This window comes from Felis catus, chromosome B3 (assembly GCF_018350175.1).
Source record: "Felis catus isolate Fca126 chromosome B3, F.catus_Fca126_mat1.0, whole genome shotgun sequence".
Lineage (NCBI taxonomy): Eukaryota > Metazoa > Chordata > Mammalia > Carnivora > Felidae > Felis > Felis catus.
In genome coordinates, this window is record NC_058373.1 from 44,302,490 (window position 1) to 44,324,973 (window position 22,484).

The 22,484-nt window shown below is 34.1% G+C and overlaps 1 protein-coding gene across 12 annotated transcripts in view; it reads left to right on the forward strand.

The window, feature by feature from the left end:
* ICE2 (interactor of little elongation complex ELL subunit 2) overlaps positions 1–22,484 on the forward strand; it is a 65,321-nt gene that overhangs the window by 22,823 nt on the left and 20,014 nt on the right. For 10 of the 12 annotated variants that reach the window (XM_019832326.3, XM_019832324.3, XM_045059223.1 and 7 more), the window contains 6 exons: positions 156–315; positions 1,188–1,369; positions 7,836–7,877; positions 9,238–10,231; positions 11,254–11,429; positions 15,704–15,833. In XM_019832326.3, coding sequence (XP_019687885.3) covers positions 156–315; positions 1,188–1,369; positions 7,836–7,877; positions 9,238–10,231; positions 11,254–11,429; positions 15,704–15,833 — 1,684 coding nt within the window. Of the gene's footprint in view, positions 1–155; positions 316–1,187; positions 1,370–7,835; positions 7,878–9,237; positions 10,232–11,253; positions 11,430–15,703; positions 15,834–17,427; positions 17,473–22,484 lie in introns of all 12 variants that reach the window. The other 2 variants (XR_006599176.1, XM_045059228.1) reach the window with 2 other exon arrangements.

A 22,484-nucleotide genomic window follows, 5' to 3' on the forward strand; every position in this document is an offset into this window, starting at 1 on the left:
GAATTTTCCTAAGTAATCTTCTGTATCTCATAAAGTACATAACCATCTTACTGTTCTAAAGTCCCCTAGTGGAATGTCTCCCCTCTTTTTGGTAACTTCCTCGAAGAAATTTCCAATAAATATAATCAAGTAACAAGTTGTATTTTGTTTTTCAGGATATTAGTAAAGATCCAAATGCAGAGAAGCTTGTTTCAAGATATCACCCTCAGATAGCTCTAACTAGTCAATCATTATTTACCTTATTAAATAATCATGGACCAAACTACAGGGAACAGTGGGAAATTCCAGTGTGTATTCAAGTAATACCTGTTGCAGGTTTGTGATTTGCTGTATCAAGTAACGCTCTCAAAAGCGGAGTGGACCAGTTCTATTTCAACTATCTAAACATAGATGATCATTTGTCAAATTAAAAAATCTTAAGTTTTGATTTAAGGAGAATGTGAATTTTACATTTATACTTTGTAGAACTTTTAAATAGTGCTACTCTAGAATTGATACTCATGCATGAGTTCTTAGGTCTACAGAACCTGTACTCATTTTGTGGGGTGAAAGAGAAAAATAATTACGGTTTAGAGTAGCCAAAAATACTTGCAATAATGAGTTTCTTCTTTCACTGAAATGAAAGGAATGCAGAACTTTATTAGATAGCCTCAGATGGGTCAATTTCCAGGACTTATTTACGTGTCTGGTACTGGAATTCAGAATGAAAATAGGTCTGTACTTATAAGCATAGGATAGTCTTTCTTTGGACAGTCAATATCTTCTAGAATTAATATTATTTTGTGTAACAATTGTAGTAAATACAGAACTGTGTCTAATGAACAAAACTACAGTTTAGAGCTAAATGTAATATATTATCTGTGGTAAAAACTTTGTCACTTTTTGGAACTAGAGTCTTGTAAGAACTGAGTAATAATGACAGCAAAAGTATAACAATAAAAAGCAGAAAAGCTTTTTAAAAATCTGTTAGAGAACATTTTTCTAGCCAAATTCTCTCAGCCTTATATCTCTAAAGATCACAAGCTCAAGAGTGGCAAATACATGAGACATGTGCTACCATACCACTTTCCTATCCTACATTGCTTTGTTTGGTGATCTTTCTGCCCTGTATCTTGTTTGTTTGTTTGTTTCTTTTAAATATAACTACTAGAAACTAATCACCCTCTTTCTTCTGTTTCTGTTTTAAGGTTCGAAACCTGTTAAAGTAATTTATATTAATTCACCACTTCCTCAAAAGAAAATGACAATGAGAGAGAGAAATCAAATCTACCATGAAGTTCCATTAAAATTCATGATGTCCAAAAACACATCTGTTCCAGTTTCTGCAGTATTTATGGACAAACCAGAAGATTATATGTCTGAAATGGAAGTATGTAATGCTTGCTTCCTTTTTTTTTTTTTTTTTTTTTTTTTTTTTTTCAAGAAATGTTTATCCTTTTGAAGCATAAAGTTTTACTGCAGGTCTTTAAATCTAATAGTTAAAGTACAGGCACTATATTGAAACTTAAAATTGAACCCCAAGTCAAGCTAGACTTTGAGCAACTAATTTAACCTCCCTCAGCCTCAGTTTTCTCCTTTTGTAAAGGAGAGATGATAATACCTTCTTCACAAGATTGTTGCAAGGATTAAGTTTGATATTACATGTAAAATGCTGAGCACAGTCTTTAGTGTATATGTACTAAAAACTTAGTGGTGGTGGTAATCATGATAGTGGTTTTATTTAATTGACTTCATTCATATTCAGGAGTTCTTAAGTATGAAAAGGAATAGATGAGTTTGATTGGTGCAGAAAAGTATTTGGCCAGATTGTTAATTCTTTTCAGTACACTCATGAGCAGCGTGACCTTAGGCAAGCTTTCTAATTTCTCTCTGTATATGGTTTGCTCATCTTCAAAATGGGTTTCATGATAGTACCTAACTCATATGATTATTTTGGATTAAATGAGTTAGTACACATAAAACATTTAGGACAATGCTTGTCTCTCCATAAATAGTACTTTTATTATTTTGTGTCTTTAAAAATATTTTCCATGATTCTTAAAGTAAGACATTCTGTTTAGACAAAACTTTATCCATTCATTTTACAAATATTTATTAAGCAGATACTATTCTCTGCACTGAGCATACAGCAGTGAATAAAAATAAAGTCTCTTTTTCTCTCACAGCTTACGTTAGTGATGGAGGTTGCAGATAAAAGCATAGCAAACAAGCAGGTTGTGATAAATCCTATGCAGAAAAATAGAGTAGGTTAAGGGGAAAGAGATCTGTTTTAAATTGATGATCAGGACTTTTCCAATGACAAGAAATATGAACAGAGACCCGAATAAAGTGAGAGAGCAAACAAAATTGGAAAATAAAATTGAAAAATGTTTTTTATTTTATTTATACCTAAGAGCTCATACTGTCTTGAGGATATTGGCCTTCTGTCTTTCATATTTGTTTATATGTTTTTCTCCGACATTTGCCTTTAATATATTTATGGTATAATATCATAAAGCACTTCCAACATTTCTTAAGTTTTCTTTTTATACATTTTTTAAATATTTTCTTACTGTTTATTTTTGAAAGGGAGAGAGACAGAACATGAGCGGGGAAGGGGCAGAGAGAGAGAGGGAGACACAGAATCCAAAGTGGGCTCCAGGCTCTGAGCTGACAGCACAGAGCCCAACACGGGGCTCAAATTCATGAGCAGTGAGATCATGACCTAAGCCGAAGTCAGAGGCTTAACGGATTGAGCCACCCTGGTGTTCCTCTTTTTACACATTTTTAAATCTACCTTATACTTGGTGTGAGGTGAGTGTCAGGAAGTAACAAGTGCTGTGAAGAAACATGAAGTAGGTTGAGGAAAAAAAAGTAACAATAATTTCTTTCTGTGATAACAAACCAAGTATTTTGGACCTTTATCATTATTGATAACAACGAAAACCGCTGGACACAATATAAAGTTTTCTTTCTTAGCATCATCAAAGAGCTAACAAGACAGTGAGGAATTACAGGGCTGAGATACTAGAGAGGACCAACATCCAGAGAGCTAAGTCTGTCACTCAGAGAGTCATTTTTGCCCTGAATGTTATCTGCCAGTTTTGAAGAGGCAGCAAAAAATGAACTTTGTTTTTGTCAGGATCACAGGACTAGGGTGAAAAAGTCAGAGTTTAGTTTTCTACCAAGGGCTTGAACCCTACAGGGCTGCACCCCAGGAGCAAGAGTGAACTAGAAATAAATTCACCTTCTCAGAGATTGTAGCCCGAGTTTTCAGGCCTTCAACTTGGATTCAAATGCTTTTGGATTGCTAGTGTCTCTAGACACCTAGTAAGAGCAAATGAAAATAATTCTTAAAGAAACATAATGTCATTTTGGGCCTCAAATTATTTCTACCACTAACTTTTTAAATAAACCATCAAGAAAATATTTAAAGATAACTGAACCCACAAGGAGAATAGGTACTATGAGCAAGAACCATCAGAAACAATGACCATAGAAATAGACTGAAAAATAGATCCTACAGTTATCAGTCACAGATTATTAGCCAACTCTGTTTAACATACAGCATTCAAAGAAATTAAAGCCATGCTTGAAAATTTTGATGAGGAACTAGAAACTTTTGAAAGAGTAGATTTGAAAAAGAACTAAAGAAAAAATTTTAAACTGAAAAATATAGTAAGTGCAGTTAAGAATTTTCTAAGTGGGGTTATTAGCACATTAGATGAAGCCGAAAGGAGAATTGATAAACTGGAAGATGAGTCTGAAAAGACTATCCATAATAAAGCACGGACAACAGAAAGAAAATAGGGAGAATAGAGCAAGAAATATAGAGGATATAGTGAGACCATTTAACACATGTAGTTCTACCCAGAAAGATATTGTAACAGAGATAATTGGACCAAAGCAATAGTGGGAAACAAAAAACCTCTTAAAAGCCACCAGAAAAACAAAAGGCACATTACTTGTACAGGACTGAGAGTTAGACTGGCAAGTAATTTGCAGTAACAACAAGGGAAACCAGAAGACACTGGGAACAATATATTGTGCTAAAATAACCCCTACACTAAAATTACCTAACCCATGAAAATATCCGTAAATAAAAAAATCAAAGATATTTTCAGATAAAAATTGACTTTGCTACCAGCAGATCGCCTCTGTTGGATGTTCTTCAGGCACAAGGAAAATAATCCCAGACAGAAGGAGCATGGTAAAAGATGCAGGAGGGAATGAAGAAAAACAAAAGTGAAAATAATGTGGATAGGCTCTAATCTGTAGGTGAGTACAGGGACACTCAGGAAATTAAGAGAGTTGTGAGATGACCTGGGCCCTAAAAACTCTAGAAACTAACCAACTAAAGTTCTTTCCCAGACAAAAGCCTTCATTCAGGCTAGTAGTACAGTCCATATTGAGCATAACAAGGACATTAAAGGTAAGGAAAAGAAGTTTTTCTATAGCTTAGGACGAGGGGAATAGAGAAAGCAGATTTCAGAATGTACTTAAGATTTTACACACACACACACACACACACACACACACACACACACACTTATATACATACATACATACATTCATTTGTACATACTTTGTAGAGGAGTGGAACATGAGCTTAGAGCCATGAAGCTCAAAAAGCTGACTTGGCCTGCCCTCACACGGAATTGTCCAGGAACAGGAGAATCCATCCAATTTAAAGAGGAACAACAGAAGATTGTTGATGGAAGCTCTTACAAAGGTATTCCAAGAAAAAAAGATAACTGCTATAACATTTCTGTAATCATCTGAAGAAACATGAAATGGGTTCATCCTTTACTATAAAAATCTCAATTCCAAAAATGTAGCTCAGAAGTACATGAGGAGGGGTGCCTGGCTGGCTCAGTCAGTAGTCGTATGTCTCTTGATCTTGGGGTTATAAGTTTGAACCCCACTTTGGGTGTAGAGATTACTTAAACATAAAATCTTAAAAAGAGAAAAGTACACTAGGAAAAGAGCAAAATGTATATGCAAAGTATTCATTCCAGCACTATTTGTAGTAGCAAAAGATTGGAAACCATCCACATGTCCCTTAAAAGGGTTTTGATTAAATAAACTGTATGTCTTCGACAGCATACTGTGCAGCTATTGAAAGGAATGAAAAAACTATAGACAGGAATCTACAGAGTGATACCCAAGATATATTGTTAAGTGAAAAATGCCAAGAAGACGACATTTTGTGTAATGTACTACTATTTATTTATGAATGGGGAAATACAAATATATACACAAACTGACTTGCTTATATTAAAAAGAATAAAAATCCTGCATATAATAAACCTAAAACTGGGAGAAGTATGGAACAAAGTAGGGGAAGCAGGATATCAACTAGATTTCTCTAAATGTACTTTGTTTCACACTTCTGACTTTTGAATCACTTTTGTTTTAGGTGTCTATAAAACGAATTTTTAGGATGTTATAAAAGCCAACCTAAGCTGAAATGAAACAAATTAATCCACAATATATCAAGTTAGTAGTTTAACCACTCAGTGAATTATTTTAAATGATTTGAAACTCATTAATTTGACCATACATCCCAAAAGATTTATATCCTAAGTTCAAAAAGAGCTGCCAAAAAATCTTAAACTGCATTTAGTAACCATATTGTTAGTAATGATACTACTTTTGTGATTTTGAGCATATTAGATAATTTCCATGGTTCCTTTATATTAGGAACCAAGAATTTTGGAGATACGAGAGATAGTAAATGCCAATCAAAGAAGTTAAGTAAAAGCCCTGTAATAATACTGGAATAGTATCAAAAACATGCCAGAGCCACTGAAAGGTTTTCTGTTGTCAGTTTGACATGACAAAGAATGGCTGCAATGGAATAAAACATAGAAAATATGTTAAGGGGCGCCTGGGTGGCTCAGTTGGTTAAGCGGCCGACTTCAGCCCAGGTCACGATCTTGTGGTCTGTGAGTTCGAGCCCCGCGTCGGGCTCTGGGCTGATGGCTCAGAGCCTGGATGCCTGCTTCCGATTCTGTGTCTCCCTCTCTCTCTGCCCCTCCCCCGTTCATGCTCTGTCTCTCTCTGTCTCAAAAATAAATAAAAGTTAAAAAACAAAAAAAATTAAAAAAAAAAAAAGAAAATATGTTAAAACCCATGAATTCATAATGATAACTTTTTAAAAAGTACTAGTCACCTTTGGAGGGTGTTAGTGCATAAAGTCATGCTAAAAACTGGTTTAAAAAATACCAGATATTTGTCTTGCCTTTCCAGTGCAATCTATATTTAGGGTAATGATAGAATGTGATTGTCACCATTTTATAAAATAGTGAATGAATCTAAACAGTGATCATCAGGGCACCTGGGTAGCTCAGTCGGTTGAGTGTCCAACTGGATTTTGGTTTAGGTCACGATCTCACAGTTAGTGGGTTCGAGCCCTGTGCCAGGCTCTGTGCTGACAGCACGAAGCCTGCTTGGCATTCTCTCTCTCCCTTTCTCTCTCTCTCCCCCCCCCCCTTCTCTCTCTCTCTCTCTCTCTCTCTCTCTCTCTCTCTCACACACACACACACACACACACACACACACACACACACACACACACACTAAATAAACTTGTGAACAGTGATCATCAGTGATGGCTGCTAAAATTGATCAGTGAGATGTTTCATAGTGGGTAGATTAAGTTGAGGACCCTTGATGACTCGATAGATCAATTATAGTATCACAAAAAGAAAGACAACCAGAGACATTATTAGCCTCCTGATTGAAGTAGAAAGTACACAATACTACCATATTCAAGTTAAAAACAACAACAAAAAACTGCCCGAGGGGCACCTAGGGACTCACTCGGTTAATCATCCTACTCTTGATTTCAGCTCAGGTCATGATCTCACATTTGGTGAGTTTGAGCCCCATGTGAGGCTCTCTGCTAACTGCTTGCAGAATCTGCTTGAGCCTCTCTTTTTCTCTCTCTCTGCCCCTCCCCCGCTTGTGCCTGCTTGTGGGCACGCAAGTTCTCTCTCAAAAACAAATAAATAAACATTTTTTTTAAATTAAAAAAAAAAAATTGTACCTGAATCTAATCAAGCTACTAGGTTGTTTTAATAGGAAATTTAAGGGATAGAAGAATGTGTTAAGTGATATCAGGGAGATGTAGAAGTTAAGACCCAGAATTAGAAATTTTTGTAGGATAACTAATTTGTTTTTTTTCTATAAATATCTGGTGATGTGGGAGTTGGCAGAGTATGGGAGAGAGGCATTTGACAAATCAAAATTGACAGATATGTCAACCAAATACAGTGTAGGGATCTTGATCCTGATTCCAGTTAACAATTGTAAAAGACATTTATCAGGCTGGGTAATTTTAACACTGATTAGCTATTTTATGACATTAAGAAATTATTAATTTTTATTGATATAATTAATGATATGTTTTAGAGAAGAATCCTTTTACAGCTACATACTGAAGTATTTACAGATAAATGATATTTAAAATTTTATCTAAGTTCTATTAGAGATGAGACCATTGTTTGTCAGTTCATTGATTTTTTGTTTTATAGTTACTAAATTTCTTCACTTTATTATTATGATTATAATAGTATTATTTTTCTATATCTTGAAAAGGCTGTGAATGATATTTCCGATTTTTAATGTCTAGTGTTCTATTTTTTGTTGCTTTTTGACTATTCTGCAATTATTTTAATTCTTTTATCCAATAATTGGGAATGTTTTTTAATGTCTAGGTGCTTGGGTTTATTGTTGTTTATTTACATTTTTCTTAATGATTTCCAATTTTATTTCTTTCTAAACAGAGAGTAAGATCTTAGCAGATTCTGCTTTGTGCTATATTGATGTTTTCTTTGTATGTTAATTTATAGTCCATCTTTGGAAATGCCCCTTGGATTCTTGGGAGGGAAAAGGTATATCTCTGCAATCTGTGTATATGTTTTCAGTCATTCATACATCATTTAATATTATATGTACTTGTTATATCCCTGTTTTTACTTAGAAATAGTATATTATTGACCAAGTGCAATTGTATTTCTGTCAGATTGTCCTTTTATTTTTCAATTTTGACTCCATATTTTGAAGTTATTTGGCATGTGAAAAATCATTATTAATGGATTTCATCTTTTTTCAACATAGGATTCCTTTTTCTGTCTAATATTTTTTGCACTGAATTCTGCTTTGTTGAACACTTAATATTGCTATCTCTTATCTCTGTTTCTTGATGTTTGTCCCATTGTTTTGTTTTTAACCTTTCTGTGTAAGAATGCCTCATGTAAACAGCATATGGTTTACTTTTTACTTTTTTACTAAATCTGGTGGCCTATTTTAATAAGAGCTACCGTTTACTGAGAAGCTCCTTACTATGTACCAGGGACTATGGTAAGAAACTTTTTATATACAAGTTCTCATTTAATCCTTAGAACAAATCCAAGAAGATGACCCTCTTATCACTATTTAGAGATGAAGAAATTGAGGTTCACAGAAGTTGAATAATTGACATAAGTTGTTCTTTCTTACTACATGATTACTGTCAGAATATTTCTCTCTCAGATCCTAACCTGTATGGCTAGTGGGTATGTATAGCTTGTAACCAAATTTTTATGGTATCTATCTAAAGTCCTTTGCCAGATTGAGGAGAGATCTATTGCTACTTGGGGAGAGGACAGTTTATTTTTGAATAAATTAGACCTGTTTATAGTTCTTCCGTTACCAAAACAATACATGAAAAACTATAACCTCAATGATTTGATGTCCCAGAATACAATAAAATCATTTCCTGTCCGTATTAGAAGAGTTGTTTTCTCTGAGTAGGTGTAGAAAGTCACTGTTGATGTTAGGGATGCATTGGAGGCTGGTGACGCTTCCCCAGCTGCGGTAGAAAGCAGCTTCCTCATAGGGGCAAAGAGGCTTTCCTCCTGGTCACCTCATTACAGTGTATACAGTGGGTATCAGTGAAAATCCTTTGCATTTCTGTTTGGCCCCACATTTGTTCTTTGTGGTTCTCTTTTCGATGAGTGGAAATTCCTTTTGGGATGTGGGGGTTCACAAATTTGTCTTTGTTTCATCAACATTTCAGTAGGAAAGTAAGGTTGAATCAGTTAGTTGGTAGTAGTTTATCATCCTCTTAAGCAAGAACCTTTCAAAGCCATTAGACATTTCTTTCTCCTTTTAAAGAGCATGAACTATCTATGTGATGTGTAGAGGCATTAAGAGATAGGTGAGGACTGTCCTGGAATATCTATTAATAGTTTACCAATATGTTTTCTTAAGATGTCTTATGAAGTTAATGAGTGCCGAAAAATTGAGACCCTTGAAAATTTGGACCTGGATTTTGATGGTGACGTCACAGAACTTGAAACTTTTGGAGTAAACACCACCAAACCATCAAAGTCACCAAGTCCAGCAAGCACTTACACAGTGCCCAACACAACAGATACCCCCACAGCTCCCAGCACAGCAACCACATCTGTGGCACCAACTGCTCCAGACATTTCTGCTCATTCTAGAAGTTTATCTCAGATTCTGATGGAACAGTTGCAAAAGGAGAAACAGCTCATGACTGGTATGGATGGTGGCCCTGAAGAGTGCAAAAATAAAGATGATCAGGGATATGTACCATGTGGTGAAAAGGCATCAAATCCTGAGAAGTCTTTGGTGCAAGATAGTGACTTGAAAATGTCTGATTCCTTACAGTTAGAAAGTTCTACAGAAATTGAAACCTCTAATAAAAATGATATAGCTACTGATACAGTATATGCCCCTGAAAAACTAAATATTCTAGAGAACACAGACAATTCAAAGGAAAAGACTGTTACATCAGAAGCAGTGAGAAGTGAAGATGTAATTCTTTGCAATAGTGATACAGATGAAGACTGTTTAATCATTGACACAGAGTGTCAAAATAATAGTAATGGAAAGACAGCCGATGTGAATTCTAATTTAAATTCTAAACCAGCTAGCCCCAATTCTTCTTCCACACAGGCTTCTGTAGGAAACCAGACTAATGCTACTTGTAGTCCTGAGGAGTCATGTGTTTTAAAAAAACCTATCAAACGAGTATATAAAAAATTTGATCCAGTTGGAGAAATTTTAAAAATGCAGGATGAACTCCTAAAGCCAATTTCCAGAAAAATACCTGAATTGCCCTTAATGAATTTGGAAAATTCTAAACAAACTCCACCTTCTGAACAATCCTCTGCTCCTTCAGATGCCTCTAGTTGGCCAAAATCTGTTTGGCCTTCTGCGTTTCAGAAGCCAAAAGGACGTAAGTAAATATTTACAAAGACCTTTGTATTAACTGTTTTGCCTCTTCCTTATCCTTCAGTTTTTCTCCCGCATTCCCTCACTTTCTGTTATAACCTGTCTCGTATAGAAATATATATATATATATACATATATATATATATATATATATATATTTTTTTTTTTTTAGAGAGAGCGTGCAGGGGAGGGACAGAAGAAGGGAGAGAGAGAGAGAAAGAGAGGGAGGGAGGGAGGGAGAGAATATATTAAGCAGGCTCCACTTCAAGCACAGAACCTGACACATGCAGCTTGGTGTCACAACCATGAGATCATGACCTGAGCTGAAATCAAGAGTCACATGCTCAACTGACTGAGGCACCCAGGCACCCCCTGTCTCATAATCTTTACATCGTCATTGAGATTTCATTTTTCAGTGTACTGTTTATCCAGCATGTACAGTGGCTACTGTAGCTGCAGGTGATATGGCTCACTGGAATGATGAAGGGGAAGTGATCAAAAATAATCATCAACGTTTATGAGTTCAAAATTGACTAATTTGTGGTGTCAGACCGGAGTTTTATACTTTTTCACATTCTGAGATAGATATAAAGTTGCATCTCAGCTCTGCCTGAGAAGTCTTCCCAGAGTTGTTAAAAGGCCACATTTTTGGTCTTCTTTTTCCTCTGTTGTTTGGTGGGAGGAGGAGGAGGGTTGACGTAAAAAATTTTTTTTCAGTTGAAAAGCAGGTTAGGGAAAATGACATCACTTTTTTTAAAACTTTTTTTCTTCTTGCTTCATATGTTGTTTCACTAATTTAACGTTGGTGTTAATGAAGGTAGTAAAAGTTTTGACTTCAGCTCTTGGCTGCAGTTCCTGTAAAAGTAAACAGAAATGGTACTAGTGTGAATGTTCAACTCAGAGAAATAGAAAGTAAAGTTGATAGAAACCTAAAATTAGATAATGGAATTATTTTATTTTGAATTATGATGGATAAAGAGCTAATGTATTTTAAAATAAAAATGAGAAATATAATTATTTTTAAAGGATTGCCGTATGAACTTCAGGACTATGTTGAAGATACAACAGAATATGTAGCTCCGCAGGAAGGAAATTTTGTTTACAAGTTATTTAGCCTGCAAGACCTGTTATTACTTGTGCGATGCAGTGTCCAGAGGATAGAGACCAGACCACGTTCTAAAAAACGGAAGAAAATCAGAAGAGTAAGTTGTTACCTCGGGAGTTAGGATGTGGTAGTATAAGTAGATAATCAGCAAATATTTAACATGCCATTGTTATGAAGTTTCATTTTAAATTGTTGGTCACTCTAGAATTTTTCCAGGTTGAGCTGAGGCTTTTTGTTTATTGTTTTTTTAGTAAAATACTAAAAGCACTTTTAATAAGGGAAAGTGGAAAGTGTTAAATATAAAATTCATGAATGCTCGTAACATTCTTGCATGGAATTTATAAACTTTATGAAAATGGCACCATCATAGATTTGACCTAGGCTGGCACATATATTCCTGCTTTCTGTGAATTTGGAGTTCCATTATGACTTATTAGCCCCTTTCTCCCTTACTTTGGGGATCTTCTTGACAAATTTTAGAAGTACCACATCTTGACAGGTGCGCTTTCACACACATTTGAAGTCTTCCCAGAGTTGTTAAAAGGCCACATTTTTGGTCTTCTTTTTCCTCTGGTTTTTTTTTTTTTTTTTTTTTTTGGTGGGGGGAGGAGGAGGAGGGTTGATGTAAAAATTTTTTTTCAGTTAAGTTCTTACTACAGTTTGAGTAATTGGTTCTTAGTAGTTTTCTGTATTTGATATTTGAAGTTGTCTTTGAGATTAGTTTGGTTTTTGTGTGATCACTGAATTCTGGTAAAGAGGAGCCTCTATATTATAACTGATTATAGTGATGTCTTTCATTTTTACATAAGAGAATTTTTTCTGTTGTGTACATTTGTCATTTTGTGTGTGTGTGTGTATTTTTTTAATTTTGATGTCTCTGTCTCTTGCTTTCTAACCTACCTCCTAATAAGAATCCTTAGTGATCACTTTAAAATGTCATGATACTTGCAGCTAGGAATCAGGTGATCAAAATTAGTGATGCTTTAGCATTGGCCCTTGTGGATGAAGTCCCTGATTACTACTTTGTCGTATTAAGGAGTAACTGGGAAAAGGAAGGAAGGAGGGAGGGAGGGAGGGAGGTGGGGAGAAAGAGAGAGAAAGAAAAGAAAGGGAGGGAGGAAGTGCCAGCCTTTCCAAGCTGCTAATAGCAGTGTCTATCAAGAAAAAATTCTAAAAGGAACCCATCAGGATCTAGGATCTTTGTCCAGCAGAATCTAGTGGACTTGGAGGATCTTTTGCTTGATGATACTGTTATCCTTTGTTAAATAGAAGGAAGATTGTGAATAAATTTTTTAATTCTTTTCATAATTTGGTTTTTATCAGTGGTTAAGACTTGAAATTTTAGAAACCAAATGGTTTTGAATTAAATGTATGTAGTAGGGTTTTTTATAAGAGAAAGTCAAGGAATGACAGAATACTAAAAATTTTATTTTAGTCTGCTCCTAAATAAAGGCTAATATTCTCTAAATTAAAAGATTTTACCTTATTTGCTAATTTTTTCTCTTCTCGTGTATACTTAACTGTGATCAATTTAATGGCCATAGCATGAATGTCTTAAATATGTGTCAGTGCTATGGACTGTGTTTTCAGTGTTTTATTTCTGTAATTTTTACTATCTCTCTGATTTATTTGGGAGCTAACCTCATTTCTTTCACTTTCTACCCTGTGAACCCTTAGCACTTTGTATTGATCTCCCAGCTGCCAGCAGTTAGTAACTATTGGTGGCCAGTATCTCTTAAGAAAGAATAGCTTTAGGGATATATTGGGTACCAAGTTAATTCTTGAAACAGACAACCTATTAAGGACATTGTCATTCACTTGACTAAAATGCAATTTGTAAATATTGAGACACAACTTTATAGTTAAGAATTCACTCTTCATCAAAATACATCAAAATAGTCAAGCCCCAAAGAATATCTATAGCCTTAGATATTGAATATAAATAGCCTTATATTTTTGATTATGTCAAAACCAGAGTAAAATTGTAAAATTTTCAGTGAATTCTTATCATATTGTACCTTTTATTATCTGTAATAGTTTAGTACACATGGTTAAAATCCCTTAGTAGAATGCATTTCCCTTGGAATCATGTCTGACTTACTTGTTTCTCCCAAATGTTTTATATCCTAGAAACACAATAAACGGGTATTCTATAAACAAGAAGAATTGAGGGATGAGAGAGAAGAGGGTGTTATTAAGGAAGAAATTATTTCAGGGAAATTTAAGCACTAGTTTGAAAAGTTTTAAAGTAGCCCTATTTAAACTCTAGGTAAGAAAGCATTCTCATTAATATTTACTACTTAAAAACCAACTTGTTTAAATAAAGCTTTAAAATACCTAAAAGTCTCTTCAACCTCTGATACTAGCTATTAAGTATCTATTTAGGAATTTATGTAAAAGTTTAGAAAGGTTTATATGAGTAACTGGAAGACAGAACCAATAAAAGCTTTCGTTTGGGGAAAATAGGAGTTACTATTCAAGGTAGAAAGGAAGAGTAAATATAATTTTTTCTTAACTTACCTATTTATTTTGAGAAAGAGAGTGAGAGAGCACACATGCGCATGAGTAGGGGAGGGGCAGAGAGAGGGAGAGAGAGAATCCCAAGCAGGCTCCACGCCACCAGCACAGAGCCCATTGCAGGGATCAAACACACAAACTGTGAGATCATGGCCCGAGCCAAAATCAAGAGTCAGACAGTCTACGACTGAGCTACCTGGGTGCTCCAGTACATTTAATTTTTATAGTTTGAAAACTTTGTATTTAAAATTTCACTTTAGTTTTGGAATAATACCATAAAATATCCAGACTTTTCTTTCCCTTGGCTTCCTGGAGATGGCAGTAGAATACACACAGAAATTAAAACCAGATTCAGGACTTAGTTTTATAGAAACGGCAGTATTATCAAGGAAAATTTACTCACGATCCAAAAAGAGTATCTTCTCTATCAGTTATTCAACTCTGCTGTAAACTGACTCTGTCCCTGAGCAAATTTCTCAACCATTTTAACCTCTCCTTCCTTATCTCTAGCTTATCGTTGCAACTATAAGCAACTGTCAAGGTGGACTACCAATTGCCAAAGAATTATTATATAATAAAACGCTTTTAGCAGTAAAATTATCTTTATCACAGTGTAATTTGTTTTTAAATGTGAAGACACGTAGGAGCCTTATACTTGAGGTTTGGCCCCCTGGAACAAGAGCTTATTAAATATGCAAAACCTAAAGTACAGAATTGTTGGAATATTATATTGTGCACTTGAAACTAATATAACACTGTTAATTATACTTCCGTTTTTAAAAAAAGAAAAACCTTGTTCTTCATCTCGGATTCTGCATTTTAAAAAAGCTATTCCCCGGGTTATGCATATGCACTTTGAAATCTAAGAAACACTGCTTTCAGAGTTTTACAACATTCAAAGGTAATCTTATGAACCAAGCTTACTGTTAAGAAAAATTTTGCTGGATTTGAATTGTTCTTACCATCATTGTTCCATGCACACTAAATTTGCCACTTTGCGAAAATCAGGAATTCTGAAACATTTATGAAATATTTTCAAGTATATGAATAGTGACAGCTTAGTATAATTTCAAAAGTACTAACTAGCCATATCACTTTGAATAAATTTCTTGAATCATGTATTTCTCCTTCTGCAGCTGCAAATGAAGAGACTACTATTAAAAGTAGAATATTCTTCGACAGAAATGAGATAACATGAGCATAGTGAACATGACTAACTTTTCAGAAGCATGTATATCTTTGCATATACTCGTTTAGACCAGTAATGGCCACAGTTATTTTACTTAATCTATTTAGTGTCCTGACCAATAAACTCTAAATGGATAATTTACCAGGTATTTAATGTTCAGAACAAAGCCTTTGTGTTAATGAAGATAAGGACACTGACAGGTGTTAATGTAGGTATTAATGCCTATACATTCATAGAATGAAAACAAGCTAGTCAGAGCATTTGAGCCTGAGACCATGTGTTTAATGCTTTAAAGGGCCAAAAATTTTTTTCCTTTTTTATCCTCTGAGAATTAATAGTATAAGTCTTTGGTTCCTAGCATCCATCTTTGAACCTTTGGGCAAATATGTGTTATAGGCTCTGTTCCCAGGTTTCTAATGTCACTTACACAGCCTGATAAAATGTGTGCATATGTAGGGAGGTATGTGGATTTGGGGTGGAGATGGGAGGCAGGTAGCTGTTGGTTCAGGATATCTTATCTGTCCACCTCGAATTCTACTGTATCTGAACGGATGAAATAAGATTACGTGAAAGTATTTTGAAAGTGGCAGAACTATATAGGCAAATGTATTTGCTATGAAAAGTAAATTAATGGAGCTTTGAAAAAGCATAACCTTGCATTTCAGCAATTTCCGGTTTATGTACTACCCAAAGTGGAATATCAAGCTTGTTATGGAGTTGAAGCTCTAACTGAAAGTGAACTGTGTCGCTTATGGACTGAAAGTTTATTGCATTCCAACTGCTCGTTTTATGTTGGTAAGTTACACAGGAGGCTTTATTCTCCTTTTTAATTCCTTTGTAAAAACATACTTTTGTTAATCAATTATAAATACTTGCATTCTGTACTCTTTGTTTTCAGTTTTCTTATTGTGTTAACCTTTTTTTCTATTAAAACAGCATTCCTCCTGCAGACTTAAATGGTGGGGTGTGACTAGTGAGATCAAATGTTTTCATTTCCCTCTTACTCATTGTTCAGTTGTACTTGAATGTCAACATAGTCCTTTTATTTTTAAAATAGTTTATTTTACAGTATAATAAACTAAAACTGTAGAGGTGTTTTCTAACAAGCTTCTTTTAAACTGTTACTGTGAACATACTTTGAAATTTTCTTAAAATTATAATGACATTTGAATTTTTTCAAATAACATTTTTTTACTTTGTTTCTATTTTGCTATTTGAGGGGGTGGTTAGGGATTTGATTTGTGTTATCTGGGTTCACTTACAGTTAACATACTTCACATGAAGGATTACTTACCAGTCATTATTGATATTGCTCCCTCCAAGTGGAATGTCTCATCCCATGTTTTAATTCATACCATATGTCTCAGTCCATCCCAAATATCTCAAGCTGCCCTTCTGTGAAGTCATTTCCTTCTTTTGATGTTTCAAGGTAGTCTTTTTCTCACCACTTTTATGACTTGTTACTTTGTATTGTGTTATTCCTTTTGATACTTATCCTATCTTCCCAGTAGACAGTAAGTAGTTTAAGGTCAGTGTCTGATGAAACTTTGTACTCTCATAGTGCTTAGCGTAATTCCTGGTGTGAAATAACTGTTACGAGTGTGTTTTTCTTGCTTAATCAGAAAAAGGTGACTCATCTGAAAATTTTTTCCATATTTTGGTTAATCAATATTTTGTCTTTACTGTGTAAGAGTATTAATAAGATAACTGATTTGCTCTCTCTGCTTAACTCAAAAACACAAGTGGCTAAATGTCCTACTTGGTAGTGCACTAGCCCCCTCCTCCTGTTTCATACTCAGTGCCCGAAGTTCTTTTAGTTTTCAGCCACTGACCACAATTGCAGTGTTCCTCCAAAAGACCTCTTGCCATGAAACATACCAACAGTCTTCATGTAAGCTACTTGAAAGCAGTTACTAGCCACATGCATTTTAGGAAAGGATGAAACAAAAACTGAGCACTTAAATCTTGTTTAAAGCACGGAAAGGATAGAGACTCATGACGAAAACAATACGAAGTGGTGGGTTTTTTTTGTTCGATTTCTGATGTACTCTAACAGATAAAACTGCCATCATCTATATGGCTTACTTCATCTAAAATATTCTTTGAAGTCCAAGTAATTATTGTCCTATGTGCTCTTTATCCTCCGTAAATCTTACCTACTTATAAGCCATTCATTTTAATTTAATGGGATGGTGTATTTGGTTTCTCTGACATTTGTTTGGTGAGAAACCTATGTTGCATGGTTGTGTTTTCTTTGGGTTTGGGGATAGGTTTGAATTTTTATGTGGGCGTGAATATGTTTTAAAATGTTGTTTTAAAAGCATCTATGGGTTAGAGGGTTGTTTTTTATTGTTGTTTCATGTTGCTGTATTACTCTTTTAATTTTCAGAAAAATGTTACATCAGGAAGGGAGTGTAGGAGAAAGGGCTCCTAAGTAAGTTTTTTTTTTTTTTTTTATAATTACTCTCTGGAAATACAGAAAGCAACAGTCATTTTTGTTATTGTTGTATCTAGAATGACTGAATATAATTAAAATAAGTTATATATCAGTTGTGAAAGTGGTTTGTGTGACTCATTACTTAATCTCTTTATAGTTACACCTAATATAATGTAGACTTAGTGGTTTTGGTTTTAAGAAGAGTGTCTGTCTACAGATAGTCAAAAGGTAAAGGAGCTGTGTATAAAATACTTAAGACATCCCACTTCAGAAGTGTTTATTATTGCCCTTTGACATCCAAGTAACAGACTAAATTGGAAATGAGTTGCTAGATATGAGTTACAGTATACCCTTAAAAGCTGTAATGTGTTTCTTTTCAAATATTCTGTTCTTTGATCCTCCCTGTTAATAAGTTAGTTTTCCTCACTACACTCCTCCCAGCCTCCCAAAGTACAGCTTATAGAATATTGTTGAGTATTTTTTTTCTTCTTTGGTTTATTATGTATCTACCACTCACAAAGCAAGTTGTATATTATCAGATGCACTTGAAATGCTCTAAAATCATCCTTAGAAACTATTAAATACGTGTGTGTGTGTGTGTGTGTGTGTGTGTGTGTGTGTGTAAAATAATAGAACAAAAGAATATAATAGAGCTCTCATTTATGAAGTATGTAATGTGGGTCGACGACTATATATCCATTATTGCTAATCCTCACTATTCTGTGAAATAGATGATGTTTATCTTTGTTTTACAGAGGAAGAAACTAAGGTTCTCTGTGTTTATTGCTCAGGAGTACACAGTTGCTGGGAAATCCAGAATTTATATCCGTATCTCTTCTGATTCCACAGCCTGTGCTTTTTCCATTATAAATAGAGTAGTGGAAATCATGCTAAATGTGGGAGTGAGAAGATATGTGTGTATGATTACTATGTATTTTATAATTGTTTGCCTGAGCCTTTTCACTTATACATAATGAACATAATAATATTTTGTTCAACTTACTTCAGGGACTGTATATACAAACCTTTTTTTATTATAATTATTACCTAATATATTGCCCCAAAAATAGACTTCTTGATGAAAATAGATAACTGCAAGACAATGAAGGAAGATTTTGTATATTTGTGCTGAGGAAAAAGCTAGTAAGCTAGAATTAGGTGAAAATATGGAAGATCATCTTTATGATACAAGAGTTAAAGGATTTCTTATCCAAAAATTAAAAGGAGCCTAAAACAAAGAGCAATAACTGCTCTATACTTACACATAATTTTTAAATATCTACATAGTACTCTTTCCATTCTAAGAAAATAGAATAGTTGTAAAGTACACCATTGACTTGATGTGTTTTTGTCTTCCATTTTTAACTTTTTAAGTATAATACACTTCCAGAAAATGGAAAGAGTATAAATGTATAAATCAAGGAATTATAACAAAGCCAGTACCTCTGCAACTAGTACCCAGATCAAGAAGCTGAAAACTACCAGTGACCCAGAAGATCCCCAGGTGATCCTTCCCAATCATTGCCTTCTTCCTCTTCTCCATTTGTAGTCATAATTCCAATGTGATAGTCTTGTTTTCCCACTCCATACACATGGAGCCATAAAATAGTAGTTTTTTGCTTATGCCTTCTTTCAATTAACATAATTTTTGAAATTTATCCATGTTTGAAATTTATCCATATTGTTACTGTATGTAACACTAGTTTACTTTTGTTATTTTGACATATTCCTTTATAAGAATATACTACAGTTTTTCCATTTAACCTTAGGAACCTGTCTGGGTGGTTTCCATTTTAATGGAACTCTCAACATACTTGTAAATGTCTACTAGTGCATGCATACATATTGCTATTGGGCATATGCCAAGGAGTGGAATTACTAGGTTATGTATGCTTTCAAATTCAGTAGATAATTTCAGAAAGTTTTCCAAAATGATTGAGACAACTTACACTTATATTAGCAATATGTGAGGGTTCCAGTTTTTTTCACATTCTTGCCCATACTTGGGCTTCTCAGTTGACTTAATTTTAGCCATGCTGGTAGGTAGATAGTATTATTTCATTATTGTTTTACTTTGCCTTTCTTTGGTTGTTTATGAAGTTAGACACTCTTTCATGTGATTGAGCATTTGGATGTTCAGTTTTATGAATTGCCTATTCAAACTTCTTGCTCATTTCTCTGTTGTGACATTTTTGTTTGTTTGGTCCTTCTTTATTGGTTTTAAATGTTACAGATATTTTTCTCCCACTCTGTAACTTGCCTTTTCAGTCTGTTAATGCTATGTTTTGAACTTATTATTTCCTTTATGATTAGTGCTTTCTTTGTCCCATTTTAAACTGCATCCCCCAGCAAGATCATGAAGATACTCTCCTATATTATCTTCTAGAATCTTTGTTTTTTTTTTTCTACCCCTTCTATTTAGATATACAGTTTATGTGGTATTTTTACATGGAATATTAAGATCATATTTTCAATTTTTAGCACTCTTTATTGAAAATACCACCCTTTCTCTGCTGCTCTCCAATGCTACTTGTATTATAAATCATATATGTGAATCTAATTCTCACTCCCTGTATGTCCTTCAGGCAGTACCTGTTTTAAGTACTCCACCTGGAGTAATTAATTTTTCTACCTACTCTAGCTAGACAATTAACACTGTTTAAATCACTCTAGCTTTATAAAATGTTCTATGTTGTAAAGTGAATGTTGTCAACTGGGTTTCTTCAGGAGTTTCTTGGCTATTCTTGGCCCTTTGTATTTACAAATTTTGGAATCAGCTTGTCAGTTTCTACCAACAACAGCAAGAAGATTGGGATTTTTGTTAGCAACTGCATTGACTCAATGTGGAGCAAATTGATAGCTTCACAATAACATATCTTCTAATCTATGAACTTTGTATATTTCTCTATTTATATCTTTTATTTCTCTTAGTATTTTACGATTTTGTATGTAGAGATCTTGTATATCTTTTAAGTGCATTTTGTTGGCATTTGGTATTTTTAAGCTATTGTAAATGGTATTTCTGACATTTTACTTTCTTATGGTTTGTTACTAAAATATAAACTTTATTTGCATGTTGATTTTGTATATTGATCTTCTATCTAACAACTTAGCTAAACTCACTTATTCATTCTAATGATTTAGATGTTTTAAGTAACCAATCATGTCTTCTGCAAACAATGACCATTTTATTTCTTCTTTCCAACCTTTATACCTATTTTTCCTTGCCTTCATTACCTAGCACTTAATTAGAGGGTGAATAATGGGCATTTTAACCATATTTCTAATCTTAAGAGGGAAGGTTTTCAACATTTCACCATTGTGTTTGGTATTTTGCATAGGTTTTTGTAGATACCTTTTATTATAATAAAGACGTTCCTTAGTATTCCTAGTTTAAGAATTTTAATCATGAATGGGTAAAAAAAAAAAAAAACTATCAGTTATTTTCTTCGCATTTGATGTGTTGCTGTGGCTTTTTTATTCTACTAATGTGACATATCCTGTTGATGAATTTAAAATGTTAATCCAACCTTGGTGCCCCTGGGTGGTTCAGTTGGTTAAGTGTCCATCTTGTTTTAGGTTCAGGTCATGATCTCATGAGTTCATGGGTTCAGACCCCATGTTGGGCTCCTTGCTGACAGTGTGGAGCCTGCTTGGGATCCTCTGTCTCTCCCTCTCTCTGCCCCTCCCCCACTCGCGCGCGCGCACGTGCGCGCGCGCGCACACACAGTCTCTCTCTCTCTCAGAATAAATAAATTTAAAAAGAAAATGTTAATACAACCTTGTGTTCCTGCCATAAACCCAGCTTGCTCATAATATATTATTCTTTTTATATATTTGCGGATTTAATTTAATATTAATATTAATTTTGTTAATATTCTGCCATCTGTGTTTATGAGTGAGATTGGTTTGTAATACCTTGCCTAGATGGCAATATTAAGGTTATGTTCATGTCATAAAGTGAGTTCAGATGTATTCCCTCTTCTTTTCTTATCTGATAGAATTTCTGTAAAGTTGGTGTTAATTCGTCTATAAGTGGTAAATTTTACTTAGGAAGCATGTGAGCCTAAAGTTTTCTTTTTTGAGAAGCTTTTAATTATCAATTCTGTTTTTAAATTAGTTTTAGAGCCATTCAGATAGTTAATTTCTTGCATCAGTTTCGTAGCTTGTGGTATGTGTATGCTTTTAAAAAATGTTTTCAGTTTAAATTTTGAAAAGTACTGGCATAAAGGTCTTCATAATATCCTCTTCTCTTTTAATGTCTGTAGTACCTATAGTAATTACCACATATTAGTAATAAATTTGAGTTTATATATTACTTCTATTTGACTCATTGGTTTAGAGACCTTTGTCTTAGTGCTTTCTTGTGAATTGAATATATTTTTATTCCATTTATTCCCCTTTATTAACAGAATAGTTCTTTGTTAACATAAATATATATATACACTCTTTTGCTACTTGTTTTTTTCTTTTCTCTTTTACTCCTCTTTTAAAGGTTACTCTAGAGGTGTGCCAATACAGTAGCTCCTAGCCACAGGTGACTATTATAAATTTATTAAAATTAAGTAAAACTTAAAATTCAGTTTCTCACTTATACCAGCCATATTTTAAGTGCTTGAAACCTGCATCTGGTCACCATATGGGACAGTGCGTATATTTCCAAGCATCACAAAAAGCTCAATTGGAGAGTGCTACTTTAATAATTTTAACATGCATCCCTGATTTATCTCCATTAAAAAGTACTGTAGTCTTTTCTCAGACAATAGTAGTTTATTTTTGTATACATTTATTATTAGTATATACTTTTGATATTCATTTACATTTATTTATGTTATTTACCTGATTTACTGCTTTTCTTCTCATATTTCTAAGATTCAAACTAGAGTCATTTTTCCCTGTCTGAAGAATACCCTTTATATTATCTTTATTACAGATATGTTAGTGACAGAGAATCCCAGTTTTTATTCATCTAAAAGGTTTATTATTATTATTATTATTATTATTGTTAT